The sequence below is a fragment of the Copadichromis virginalis genome, linkage group LG16 (genome assembly GCF_057382275.1).
Source record: "Copadichromis virginalis isolate Kocher_CV1m ecotype Utaka linkage group LG16, C_Virginalis_male_GT1.1, whole genome shotgun sequence".
In the NCBI taxonomy this organism is placed as follows: Eukaryota; Metazoa; Chordata; class Actinopteri; order Cichliformes; family Cichlidae; genus Copadichromis; species Copadichromis virginalis.
Genome location: NC_140633.1, coordinates 28,710,661 through 28,724,829, shown reverse-complemented (window position 1 = coordinate 28,724,829; position 14,169 = coordinate 28,710,661). Strand labels below are relative to the sequence as shown.

The 14,169-nt window shown below is 38.0% G+C and overlaps 1 protein-coding gene across 4 annotated transcripts in view; it reads left to right on the top strand.

The window, feature by feature from the left end:
- Positions 1-2,483: 2,483 nt before the first annotated feature.
- The window catches only part of cps1 (carbamoyl-phosphate synthase 1, mitochondrial), a 64,023-nt gene continuing 52,337 nt past the window's right edge, over positions 2,484-14,169 (top strand). For all 4 annotated transcript variants that reach the window (XM_085434276.1, XM_085434277.1, XM_085434275.1 and 1 more), the window contains exons 1-17: positions 2,484-2,735; positions 3,864-3,973; positions 4,249-4,393; positions 5,909-5,998; positions 6,081-6,137; positions 6,227-6,319; positions 6,443-6,532; positions 7,145-7,273; positions 7,462-7,568; positions 7,719-7,860; positions 8,101-8,178; positions 8,822-8,920; positions 9,050-9,145; positions 10,730-10,919; positions 11,222-11,379; positions 11,642-11,770; positions 12,929-13,073. In XM_085434276.1, coding sequence (XP_085290402.1) covers positions 2,613-2,735; positions 3,864-3,973; positions 4,249-4,393; positions 5,909-5,998; positions 6,081-6,137; positions 6,227-6,319; positions 6,443-6,532; positions 7,145-7,273; positions 7,462-7,568; positions 7,719-7,860; positions 8,101-8,178; positions 8,822-8,920; positions 9,050-9,145; positions 10,730-10,919; positions 11,222-11,379; positions 11,642-11,770; positions 12,929-13,073 — 1,981 coding nt within the window. In that variant the 5' untranslated portion in view covers positions 2,484-2,612. The remainder of the gene's footprint in view (positions 2,736-3,863; positions 3,974-4,248; positions 4,394-5,908; positions 5,999-6,080; positions 6,138-6,226; positions 6,320-6,442; positions 6,533-7,144; positions 7,274-7,461; positions 7,569-7,718; positions 7,861-8,100; positions 8,179-8,821; positions 8,921-9,049; positions 9,146-10,729; positions 10,920-11,221; positions 11,380-11,641; positions 11,771-12,928; positions 13,074-14,169) is intronic.

Here is a 14,169-nt window from a genome sequence, read left to right as displayed (position 1 = left end):
ACTTGCATAGCTCACGTTTATTGTTGTTAAAAGGATACATAAATAAATGTTCTATGCACATGAAATGCTCTTCTGTGTTATTTTAATATGCAGAATAATACTGTACTGTAAATGTAAACTACTGCATAAGCTACAGCACGATCACAGAAATAAACAGTCTGACTATAGAGAGACAGAAGCTTGAGTTCCCTTGAAGTGGCTGTTGTTGTGATTTGGTGCTATATAAATAAAACCGAACTGTATGAAAATGAACCAATATTAACCTGAATGGCTAAGCTTGTGCTGGATATTTGCTCTCAAAAACATGAAACCAACCTTTTAAATCCCTGTTAAATGTTAAAGTTCACTACATTGGATTACAACATCAACCGTTTAAAAAAGCTGTAATGGTATTAAGTGAGGTTTAGACAGCAGTATAAACAGAGACTATGCATCACATCCTTTATTACATCAAAAAAGACATGTCCTCTGACTTAAATTTAGTTGTCGTTTTACCGATAAAGCTGTCAAAGCTTTTACAACATAGTAGGAGCGAAGGTGTTATTTTACTTATGCATATACAGAGAGCTGCAAATCTACACATCAAGTGTACCCACTCACTGAGCTGCTGTAACACTATTCAGTGACTCAAGATCCCTCCGCAGCTCTTGCACAACATCTGCCACTGGATGTCAGCAGTGTTCCACAGATCTACAGAAGGAGCTCACTAGGTTCATTTTGATCGGGGAAATGATTGTGGTTTGCAGGGAGAGGAGGGCAGTTTCATCAAATAGAAAGGAACTACACAAAATGCACAGAACTAAAAAAATATAAAAATAAAAACAAAATAAGCTTCAGCACAGGAAATGAGGCATATATGTACAATGCAATGACATATTGCACCAGAGCACTTCTTTAATGCTAAAGACTGGCACATGGCAACAAAGTTAACTATACAGCACATGTTATAGTTCCAAGTCTATTTTCTGGAGTGTGGAGGTATTTCCTGATCTAAACAGGTTCTAGTACTCACACCCACTTTGTTCAGACTGCTGAACACAGCAGAGTGGCAGTCAGACAGCCTTCTCCACAGAGGACCAGTCTTGCAGTGATCAGCAAATACACAGTACACTCTAATCCTACCACCATGCAGCCACTCCATGGTCAGTTTGCCTTTTTTTTTGCAGGCAATTGGCCTCAAAGAAAATGTTGTATAGAGTTTGTTGCACAGAAAGCACTATACAAAAGTTTGCTATAAGTGGGCACATTTATTCCCAGTGGGAAAGCATTTTTCTTTTAGCTCTGTCTGTGTTTAATGTTCTAAAATGCAGGGTGTGCATTTAATCACAAATGTCTTGTGTGTAGACATTTTTTAAAAAGTCAGTTGTTGTTTTTTTCCATTGTAACTTAAACTAAAAACATAATCTAAGAAAAAAAATTGTCAAAAGCCTGTTTTTAGCTTGACATTAGTCTCTATAATAATGTTGAAACACGGCCAAATGATTAGAACAAAAGCTACATCCAAGGTCAACTTATTAGAAAACCAACAGGTGACTGTGATTATATAGTTCACAGGTTAAGTCACGCTGATACACTACAGAGCTACATTTCTGAACACTTCCTGCTAATCGTGCACTATATTTTTATCCTTTGTGTCCCTCCTCCCTCGTATTGAGACAGTGGACCTTATTTTTGTTTGGCTCTACTAGAGAATGAAAAGAATGAGTGTTCCTTTATGCTTTCAAAACAATTAAAGTCAATTCAAAATATATATTTTTGACATCTCACAGTGCAGCTAGGTAAGTAAGGTGTGGCCTTGATCCCAAATTGAATGTTACAAAGGTCACGTGTGTTTAGATTTCCTTGCATTCAGTAAGTACACCTCTGTGTTGTAGCTTGTATTTGCAGTGATAGTGATTGTTTTGAATTTTCAATTTGATAAAAATGAAGGAATTAGAGGTATTAGAACAGGGGTGTCACACTCCAGGCCTCGAGGGCGGGTGTCCTGCAGGTTTTAGATCTCACCCTGGGTCAACACACTTGAATCAAATGATTAGTTCATTACCAGGCTTCTGGAGAACTTCAAGACATGCTGAGGAGGTAATTTAGCCATTTAAATCAGATGTGTTGGACCAAGGACACATCTAAAACCTGCAGGACACCGGCCCTCGAGGCCTGGAGTTCGACAACTGTGTATTAGCACGTATGCATAAACAATTAGGTCCATAAATATTTGAACATTTAAAATCACAATATCAGTATTGTGATATCTGTCATCTTCAATTCAACAACAGGTTAAACAATATTGTTGCATCAACTGTTTAGAAAACCACAACCATTCTAGTGCTGGGATGTGATCACTTTACCCGTGAGTCGAAATTTAAACACATGCTACTTCTACATTCATTCGGCTTTCCCCGAGGCCCTAAACACCGCGCGCTTCAACAATTCCCCACCGGCGAATCCACATCAACGTTTCAAGCGCTCACTTGCTTATACTGCAATCCTGCGGCGTGGACACGAGGGAAAGCTTAAATCTCGCTCACACTTTTTCTCCCTCAGTTATTTGTTATAACGAGTAGCTTCTCAACCACGTCTGCGCCGTCTTACTAAAAGTCTGCTTATAGGTTAATATGGCAAAAATCCTCCAAGCTGTCAGCGTTGTGAAATCTTTGAGACAAGGATGCGTGTTAGGCAGAAACGTGGGGAACGCGGGCTGCCTGAGACTTCACACTGCAAAACTTTTTAGTGTCAAGGTAAGAAAACAGAAGTGTGACCGGTAAGGACTGTTGTCTGCGATAAATCCAAGAACTGAACTGTTTTAAAGATCTCGCTGAAAGTAATTTACTTTATTCAGCCCTTGAAGTTCAGGAAAAAAATGCTGAAGTTTACAAACAACAGCTGATCCACATGGTGGCTGGCAAATAGGAATCCGTGCCAGATGAGGGGGGGTAGAAACTGCAAGTGTATTAAAATAAATGGCGTCAGGCATGCTTTGCATACGGCGAATACACACACGAATATATTCTATAAAACACACTGAGTTGTTTGTGGTAGAGCTTGACGTTTTTCATTGTGCAACATTTTAGTAAATTGGCTGATTTTTCAAGGCAGATTGGAGCGGTCATGGACAAGTGAAATTTTAGTGTGACAATTCGTAAAAGAAGTTGTAAAATGAGTTGCTGTAAGTGGGTGAGATGTTCACATGCCTGTCTCGGCTAAAGTGGCAAACAGCTGCACAACTATGCACAACGTGTAAATCAGAAGGAGTGTTGCGTCATGCTTCAGATGATCTCTGATTGCAACATTCACGGAAAAGGCGAGAATTTTATTTGTTTCGAGTCAGGGTTGTGGTAGATAAAGTACTAGTTTTTAAAATGACATGCATTAATTTGCTAAATAACGTTAGTAAGTAAATGCATTAATTGAGAAATTACTTTTTTTTTTTATTTAAAAGATCTTAAGGCTGTGAATAAATCGGTGGTATGCTAATATTTTTATATCTGTGACGAGTACGAGTAATATTGGTCACTGTTTTCCTGATTGCTATCTGGAGGTCATGGTGCATCACACCAGCCTCTTTAATAATCTATGCAGCTCTCTCTCTCTCTCTTAGACACGTGTACAGATGCACTCTCTCACTCCTACACAACAGAAAAACAGATTTGTCTGTCTCAGCATTCGCAGTACAATTCACACAGGCCTGCAGTTTCAGCATGATGTCCCAGAGCGTCACTGGTTGCCATTGCATCTAAACTCAAAATCTACAACACATCTTTTTCAAAGTCTTTCCTTTGGTTCTTCCAAAGTCTCTTAATAAAAAGAGAATATATTATTTTGGGGTGTGATGATTTTTTTTTTTTAACTTTACTTTTAACTCCCAGGCCCAGACAGCCCACCTGGTCTTGGAGGATGGCACCAGGATGAAAGGGATTTCTTTTGGGCATGATGCCTCTGTAGCTGGAGAGCTGGTCTTCAATACTGGTCTTGTAGGGTAAGAGGGAGAAATGTTGACTGAAATTATAACACCGTTAGATATTTATTTATTTCTTTTGCATGGCACATTTCAACAATTCCAGTACATATTTGAAGAAACAAAAAGGCATTGACATCTGACATGAAACTTGCTTTTAATTTGATAACCTCTGCATCAGTCACATTTATATAGTTTTAAATAGAAGTGTGAGTTTAAGTGCATTTTTTTTTAAAACCAATAAATCACTTCAATAAAAATCTTTACAAAATGTTTCTGTTTTTTTTCTACTTTAGGTATCCCGAGGCCCTGACTGACCCAAGTTATAGAGGTCAAATACTGACGCTGACATATCCTATTGTAGGGAACTATGGTGTGCCGAATACAGAGGAACTGGATGAGCTAGGCCTGAGAAAACATGTAGAGTCAGAACGCATTCAAGTAGGTAACTAAGGTGTGGCTTGTCTTACAAGCATGTCTTCATATTCCGCTACATTGAGTAATTATCTGACTGTACAAGCGTTTGTCTCATTCTTTTGTTTTTAATAATTGGATAGAAATCCTGTGTAAACAATGCCTGCCTCAAGTTTAGAACCCATGGGCATCACCAGACTAATGCAGACAAATATCATTTTCTCCCCTGAAATGCTCTGTTAGGCTTTTACTGCAACCTCCTTCAGTTGCTGCTTGTTTATGAGTCTCTCTCTGCCTTCAGTTTTGTATTTAATAACTGAATAGCATGCTCTGTTGAGTTGAGATCAGGTGACTTTGCAGTTGGAAAATATCACTTTTTTTTGTCTTGAGAAAAAGTCTTGGGATGCTTCTGCAGTATGCTTGGCTCGTTATCCATTTGCACTTAGAAGTTCTGTCCGATCACTTTTGAAGTATTTCGCTAATACGAGCAAATGCTATAGCCAATCCATTACAGCCAATTCAACTAGTGGCCCAATCCATTATAGGCGCTCCAGCAATACATGCCCATAACATTCCCTCCACCATATTTGACAGCTGATGTGACATATTGGATCTGTTTCTTTTCTTCTTCAAACTTTTCGCTTCCCATCTCTCTGTTACAAGCTAAGTTTTAGCTGCCTAAATAGTTTTTTCCGACCTGCCCAAAGAGCATGGGAAGGGTTTCCTGTTAAGTGTAACCAGTGGTTTGCAACTTGATGCAAACGCTTTATTTGCAGTCTTGAGGACATCTCTTGAATGTAGACTTTAACAGTGATACAGCTACCGCGTAAAGAGTTCTTGACTTGGATAGATGTGAAAGGTTTTACTTAATCAAGTGAAAAATAAACTCTGTGCTCATTCCATTTTTTGAAGCTTTCTGGTGTTGCTGAGCTGGTGGTGCGTTCATTCTTTTTAAGAATGATGGTTATTTTTGGTCACTCTTAAAGTTTTTGATACATCTCAACCTCATTAAGGCTTCCTTAAATTGGCTTGGCATCTCTTTGTTCTTCATATTGAGATTTTCAGTGAATGGCTACTAAAGTCACCTCTGGATCCTTTATGTGTTTGGCTTTGTGCACGGCTTCACTTGGCTATGAAAATGATTGCCAGAAGGCAGTCTGTTTGCTTTTCAAGCCATAAATTGTCCAGATACTTATGGACCTAACTGCATATAATCCACCACAGTTTTCTCACTGATAACAATGTCAGCTGTTAATGTTGAATCATATTAGAGCTGCTTTAATTTTCTGGCAAATAAAGAATTAACACTGCAGTTGGCACTGACCACTCATGGCCATTTTCCTTTTTTTTTTTTTTTTTTTTAACTTCACTGAATTTTTGTTTAATTACAGCTAGGGTTAAGTGGTTGAAGCATCAGGTCAGAATGGTTATTATTATTGACTGACCCTTTTATTAAAACTGTGTAACTGCAGTTAATAGACTGGAGGGGTTTTAAATTGGACTTTTTTTTCCAAGGCTCATACAATGCTTTGGTTTCTCTAGGTATCTGGTCTACTGGTTCAAGACTACAGCCACGAGTACAGCCACTGGAACTCTGTCAAGTCTCTGGGTCAATGGCTGCAAGAAGAGAAGGTTAGATTGCAAATTAGAAGCTGTGAGAATGCGTGAATGATGAATATGACTTTTCTGTTAATGTAAATCTTACCCTCAAAAGGTTCCTGCACTGTTTGGGATAGACACCAGGATGCTGACCAAAGTCATCAGAGATAAGGTACCACAATTAGAAAGACTGTATCTGTTTCACGTTTAATGAATGAGTCGGTCAGTTTCTGATATGTTTGGCTTGTGGTTTCTCTTAAGGGAACAGTTTTGGGGAAGATTGAATTTGATGGTCAGCCTGTTGACATAACTGACCCCAATCAGAAAAACTTAGTAGCAGAAGTTTCAACCAAGGTAACAACTGCCAGTTTTTTTTCTTTTTTTTATTTAACGATAATATCAGATTTAAAAACTCCTTTTGTTTAGATATTTTGAAATGGCACTAACCTCTTCTTGTCATGCCTCTATACTCACCAGGAAGTCAAAGTTTTTGGAAAAGGCAACCCAATTAAAGTGGTGGCTGTCGACTGTGGCATTAAACATAACATAATTCGACTGCTGGTTAAGGTGAGAGTTGCGTGAAACATCCTTGTTCGACTGTGTGCGTTCCATTTGGAGACCTTGTTTTTGTGACTTAGCCCCAAATGACCTCCTCTGCATAAACGCAGAATAAAAAAGTCAGCGCTCTGTTACATGCTTTCTGCAACCTGACCTAGAAATTTTGAGAAAGTAAATCTGGGCCTAATGAGCTCCAGAAATGTAAAATTTGTTTGTGGCATGGAGATTGGTAAGAGAGTGGGTTTTCATCATGTTTGTACTCAAAGTTAATGACTTGTGATATTTGCTTTTAATTGGCTTGGTTATAACATTGTATTCATCGATTTGCTCTTATTCGTTACACTCAGCGTTGACCCTTCTCTATGTTTTCTTTTTGTTCTATTTTTCAGTTTTTTTTTTTTTTGTTTTTTTTTTAAACAACATTACATGTTTGGAGATTATAAACCATAAATGTCAGAGCTCTCATTATGACATTATGTCTATTTGGTGTTGTCTGTAGTTATTTTTACAGCTAGGGGGATAAAATAAATGTCATCTTCTGCTACTTTGATTTTACATTCATTTGACATTTTAAGTATACTCAGAAGATTACAAAATAACTACATTTGTGCTTTTGTGCAGCGAGGTGCAGAAGTCCACCTAGTGCCGTGGGACCAGGACTTGCTTAGTCTAGACTATGATGGCCTGTTCATATCTAATGGACCAGGAGATCCATCTCTGGCCAAGACACTCATCAATAACGTGCACAAGGTAGGATGCTTCACAAATGTTTATGTGAACTGAGAGACTTGAGTATTGATTCGCAGGTTTAACAAGGAACTAAAATTGTTGCAGAGCTCTATCTATATAATATTTAATATATTTGTTTCAACAATTTCTTTTCATAACTGTGTTTATAGCTCCACCATTGTTTCTGTAATAATATTTATTTTGTGAAGGTGCTGGAGAGCGATCGTCCCCAGCCAGTATTTGGGATCTGTATGGGCAATCAGATCACTGCCCTGGCTGCAGGAGCCAAGTCATACAAACTACCTATGGGCAACAGGTGACCAATTTAACAGCCAATCATAAATATGATACAGCGTGCTGTATATGCTCTGCATTCAGATAAAGATTTCAGTCTAAAGTGTAACCTGTCCGACAGAAAATGTAATGAAGTAGATGATGTGTTTTATTCATTTCTGTGGGTCCCCAGAGGCCAGAACCAGCCGGTGTTGAATGTGATGACGGGCCAGGCCTTCATTACCGCACAGAACCACGGTTATGGCATAGACAGCGAGTCCCTGCCCCCAGGGTGGGGCCCGCTTTTCATCAACGCAAATGATGGCACCAATGAGGTTGATTTCAGTCTGTGTGAATATTCAGTCTTTAACAGGACTTTTTTTCCTAGGCTTTGGCTATAAAAATAAAGAAATAAACAATTCTTTTACAGCAATAACTGAAGCAAATACAGGACTGTATGATGTTTACACTAATATTTTGGAAAGATGCATTTATTTTCGAAATGCTAACAGTATCTTTCTTTTTTTTTTTTTAATATATACATAATTTCATGATTTTTATTTCACAATTTCCAGGGGATCATGCACAGCACTAAACCTGTTTTTACAGCCCAGTTTCACCCTGAGGCTAAGGGCGGTCCCACGGACACAGAGGTAATTAAAAAAACTTGATGGTGCTGCATGAAGTACCTGAACACTATACTCCAGCTAATTAAAGTATATTCACAAAATGGAACTTGCGTAAAACTTTGAGCTCTATTCTAAAATAGTACTTGTGTAAATGTTGTGAATGGTTTGGAAAAGTGATGTGGTGTCCAGGTAGCAATAATCAGTCAGACCTCAGAAGTCATCAGGTGCAGATCTTTTAACTGTTCTTAGAATCTGATCTAAGTAAGCTGAGGGTGATGTTAGTTGCATAGCCCTGCGACAGACTGGCGACCTGTCCAGGGTGTACCCCGCCTCTCGCCCTATGACAGCTGGGATAGGCTCCAGCGCCCCCCGCGACCCTGAAAAGGATAAGCGGAAGCGAATGGATAGATGGACGAATGGCACACTTTTGCATTAGAAGATCATTTATTCAGCACGTTTGTCTTGATCTCAAAGATCTGTCACTTTAGTTAAATTGAATTCAGATTCCATGTACATTTTAGCCAGAATTTAGCCTTTTGTTTTAACCAATATAGGGGTTTGGCTCCAAAACGATTAACAGGAGACCATTAAAAAAAACAATATCGTTAATATAATACTTAAACTGTGATTATAAGGCGCTTTTTTTTTTTTTTCTTCTCCCCCACAGTTTCTCTTTGATGTCTTTTTGTCCCTGATCAAAAAAGGAAAGAATATCAGCATAGCGTCAGTCATGCCCATAAAACCCAGGATCCCTCCCAGGGCCCAGGTAGAGTATTTCACCCAGGTTGAGCAGGTTCAACTTCAAATATTCTGAACATAAGAGACTTTTATATCAGTCATTTAGTGGAACCTGCTGTTTAAATGGTGCCAATCACACCTTTTTGTGTCGACGCAGGTTTCAAAGGTGCTTGTATTGGGTTCTGGTGGCCTCTCTATTGGTCAGGCTGGTGAGTTTGACTACTCTGGATCTCAAGCCATCAAGGCCATGAAGGTCAGAGCATCTGGATGAATTAATCATTTCTGTAGCCAATTAATAATACTTTAATATGGTTGTGAATGAAGGCATAGAAGTGTGTTTCATGTGACTTTATGTGTGAGAGTCGATGCAGACGTTGTTTTTTGTTTTTTTTTTTTTTGTTTTTTTTTTAAAGTGATGTGATGATCCAATTTGTCTGCATTTTAATTCATGGACTTTTAAATGTGTCATTTATTCTGCTATACTGTCCTTATATTGGGTAGTTAAGATGCTGTAGCTTATTTCATCGATGAGCTTGGCAGCTTTTTCCCTAATTACGTGGAACACTGGGATTTTAGTTTATCTAATTAAGATCTAAAAATGCTGAGCAGGCCCAGTTGATTGTGATTTTCTTTTTTAATCAATATGGCAAGATGAGAATATTTAAATGATAATGAAAGATGGTTCATTATTTGGACACAGATGCAGGAGATTCACTAGCTAATACTGCTCAATGGGCAACTGTGACTAAACTTGCATTTGGATTAAGCTCTGTTTAAAAAAAAAAAAAAAAAGGCAAACGTAAAAGGAGTTTTTCATGGACAGAGCACATTTGATAACTGCAATTCTTGTGCATTATAGTTGGTATGCATTGAAAAAACAGTAAATCCTCCTTAGATAACTGTGACTTTTTGATAATTGCATAGGGACCAACACTATAGTACTGCATAAACCGCTCACTTCAAGAAATAAAACATATTTGAGGAATTAGTGGAATTTAAAAAAAACAAAAACAACAGGCAGTGATCTGCAGAGACGTGAAAAAGGTTTATACCCAGATGAGTAGGCCTGAGTGCTTGACCCCAACAATGACAGCATTTGGTGCCACCGTGCTTATACTGTGGGGGGCCGTTTCGTGCCATAGGTTAGCTCCACTTATCCATTACAGGGAATGGTCACTGCAAATGAAAACAAAGTTGTCCTGAGTGACCCCCTTTATCCTTGGATGTAACATTTTTATTCTCTTCTATGATGACATAGGGCACAGCAATATGAATTTCATGCTGTGATATTTGCAGTCAGTAGATCTTAACCCAATTAAATGGCCACAGGACATTTTGACCAACCTGTTAGAGGTCAGCCTGTAAAAGGAATATCTTTTAAAGGAATGATTTTCCTTCCCTCTGTAGCATTCCAGAGACTTGAAAAATAAATGCCAAATTGCATTGATGCTGTTGTGCTGTGTCTTAGGTGTTTGCTTTTACTGTAATTTGTCACTATCTCTGGGCCCCATGTTCCAATTTTTGAATGGACTTTTATGAAAAATAGAGGGAATCATTTTTTTAATATAAAGTTTGGTATAATAAAATATAAATGACAGCAATATGACAATGATAAAATTAATGAGGACTGAATTCTATTTAGCATTTGAATTGGGGCACAGAATTGAGCAGAGCTGCTAATGTTGTTAGTAACACTTGCCTCTTGTATCTGAGATATGTGACAGGCCTGGAAAACACTTTAGAACATCTAAAATGTCAGACATGATGTAAAAGTGTCCCTGAAGACTTTTTGTCATGGGTGAGTTTGCTTTTAATAATTTCCCTTGCGGTCATACAGGAGGAAAACCTGAAGACTGTGCTCATGAATCCAAACATAGCCTCCGTTCAGACCAATGAAGTGGGCTCCAAGCAGGCTGACTCAGTCTACTTCCTGCCTGTCACGCCAGAATTTGTAACCGAGGTCATCAAGACAGAGCGTCCAGACGGCATCCTGCTCTCGATGGGTGGACAAACTGCACTCAACTGTGGTAAGATGTGCACAGTTGCTTGATTAGTACGTGTAACTGACCAAAGGGAATGAAAAATGCAAATGTGTCCCTTTGAAATTCAGTTCAAATGTTACGTCTAAGTCTTCTATTATATTAAAAACCTTTTGTATTATATATTTTATATTATATTAAAAATCTTTTACCTTAAAAAGGTAAAACATATATAATAGATATAATATAAATGTGTTATATATACATATGTGTGTAATTTATTTAGACATATCTTTTTTTTGTGTGTGTGTGTGTGTGTGTTTAACCATGCATCTTTAATTTGTTTTCAGGGGTAGAGTTATTCCAGCGTGGGATCTTGGACCAGTATGGGGTGAAAGTCCTTGGAACCCCTGTGGAGTCCATAATGGCAACAGAGGACAGGCAGCTTTTTGCTGACAAACTAATGGAGATCAATGAGAAAATTGCACCTAGTATTGCTGTTGAGTCGGTAAGGACCCATGTCCAGTTGCCGAAAAAAGTGTTCTTGAGCGATACGTTTGGTAACTACGTATAGAAGATACTAAAATATCCTGTCAGCTTGTAGTCTACCACTAATTTCTTGATTCCAGCATTTTGTTAGTGTTAAAAAAAAGAAGTCATTGACATTACTTATATTGGAGGTCTTGTGTTTGTAATAGTTCTATAGTGGTTTAAAGCCCGTATCAACAGTTTTTGTTATGGGAAGCGTAACATTTATGTGCATCCTTCAGGTGTCTGATGCATTACGAGCAGCAGAGCAGATAGGCTACCCGGTGATGTTGCGATCGGCCTACGCTCTGGGGGGTCTGGGCTCTGGTCTGTGTGCCAATAAAGAAAAGCTGGAGGAAACTGCCCAGAAGGTCAGAAAAAGCAGACACTTATCAATAGCTAATGTTGTTGTTTTTTGTTTTTTTTTTTTTTGTTTTTTTTCTCTCACTGGTCCTTTTTTTTTCTCCTGGCATTTAAGCAAACATTCAAAATCTTTTGTCCAAATCAATCAGAGCATTTATACCTAGGCTTACCATGTTTTTTTTCCTCTTTTTATACCTTTTCTCGAGTTTACAGCATGAACCTGCACAGAAATAATACCTTTTGAAATTGTTCAGATACATTTCTTTGGTCCTGTGCCAAGAAAGGAATAGTTTTCTGTTGCTAAGCAACATTCTTTTGTGCTCTTCCCCTTTTCAGCATTATGTCTGACAGCTCAATTGGTTCTAATCTATGATCACAGGCTTCAAAATGAACCGCTTGTGCCAGACTGTGTTAGATTGGTGCGTGCTTGCTTTTTTTTTTTTTATTTTTTTTTTTTTATGCTTAATGTTTGTGCTCTTTTTAAGTATTTCTTTGAAGCTTACTTTAGTTATTTATTTATTTTTGGTTTCATTTGGAAGTTTCAATGGCAAGTGCATTGGTACCAATTATACTCAGCAGCTGTTCACCTGGTTTGTATCAAGGGCAGTTCACCAAGACAAGAATGCAAAACAAAAACCCCAAGGTAGACAGTCCTTTAACCTGGTCTGGCCTTGTCTGTTATCAAAAAGAGTTTGATAATTGTTTCGGTGCAAACTGTCCTAATAGATTACTACATTTAGTTTGATTCAACAAAGCATCTTAGCTATCGACAAACCAGAAGGACAGTTTGCAATGAAACAATTCTAACCCTTATTTTGATAACTGACAAGGACAGACCGGCTATAGGGCACATTTATCGCATTCTGAAAAGCATCTTCTCTGTGATTGTCACTGTGATTTGGAAGTTTGCATTACAAAGATAAAACACTATTTAAAAAGACCAAAAATCCTTACTACACAAAACACAAACTTTAGTTTGATACATTTCAGTATGGATGTCCTGCATTTACTTCTACTGCATTTACTACTACTAACTACTTAAACTACTAACTACTTAAACTTACTTACTTAAACTTTAATATATAGGTATTAATTTCTTTCCGCTTCAGTTTGATGATTGTAGTGAAACACACATCTAAATTGTTTAAGCTGTTTATGTATCGTAGGCTCTGGCCATGAGCAATCAAATCCTCGTGGAAAAGTCTTTGCTTGGCTGGAAAGAGGTGGAATACGAGGTGGTACGAGACGTTGCTGATAACTGTGTCACCGTCTGCAACATGGAGAACTTCGATCCACTGGGCATCCACACAGGTAGGCACTAATCTGTGGCCCTTTTCAAACCATGAAAGGCTCTTTCTTATTATTTTTGTGAAAATTTTTTTATTTGTTTCTCTCTCAATCTCCATATCTTTGAGCACACTTCACCTGTCTTTTGAGGGTTTTTTTTTTTTATTTTATTTTATTTTTTAAATTTTATTAAATTTAAAGCTTCTGCAGAAGGATCATTGTGCTCTGACACACAAATTATTATGTGCAGGTCGATAAAGAACTGCACTCAGAGGTATTTACTGGTACTCCATTGGGAGCCAGCACAATAAGGACATACTGACCTTGAAGCTGGACAGTTACAAGAGCACACTGGTTGAAACTAACGACACAGTTGCTCCCTATTCACCTGGCATAAACGTAAAACATTGACGCAATGACAAAAGAGAGATATTTGTTTCCCAGATTATTGATGAATAAAAGAAACTAAAGATAATCAAATTTCTGAGAGTAAACAAATTAGAAGTTAGTTCAAGTTAAAGTTCGGTTGGTTAACTGTTTTCTCCGGCTTAGTTCAGAGCCGGGCTGAGATGTGTAGCAATCACTGGGTCTTCACTTAGGGATTATGCGGTCTGCAGGCCTCAAATTATATTATTGTAGTCATTCAGGTAGTTTGGCACTCTAGCCAGATTTGATGGAGCAATGCTGGTCGGCAGCAAGCAGCTGTTGGTCACTGGATAATTTGTACATATGCCTTTATTGGTTGTGATCCAATAAACTGAAGGTAAATGAACAATTTGACATACAGTGAGTTGTATAAAGAATAACATTTTAAATTTACTCTTGCTCACCAGCTCTCTCTCGCTCCCTCACTCTCTCTCTCGCTCTGCCTATGAGATCAACCAACACATGTAGCTCAAATCAAAGCCTCTGTGAATTCTCATGGTTCAGTCACGGTTTATCTTAAAATAGTTATGCATGTCTTTGGAATTACAGCAACATAATTTTATTGTATTTTATGTTCATTTTCTTTTTACTCTTGGTAGTAATATATGGTAGTGTAAATTGGTAGTGATATACTGAAATATATAAAGAATTGTAGGGACTGGCAGGATTACAGAAATATTAACCATTTTAATAG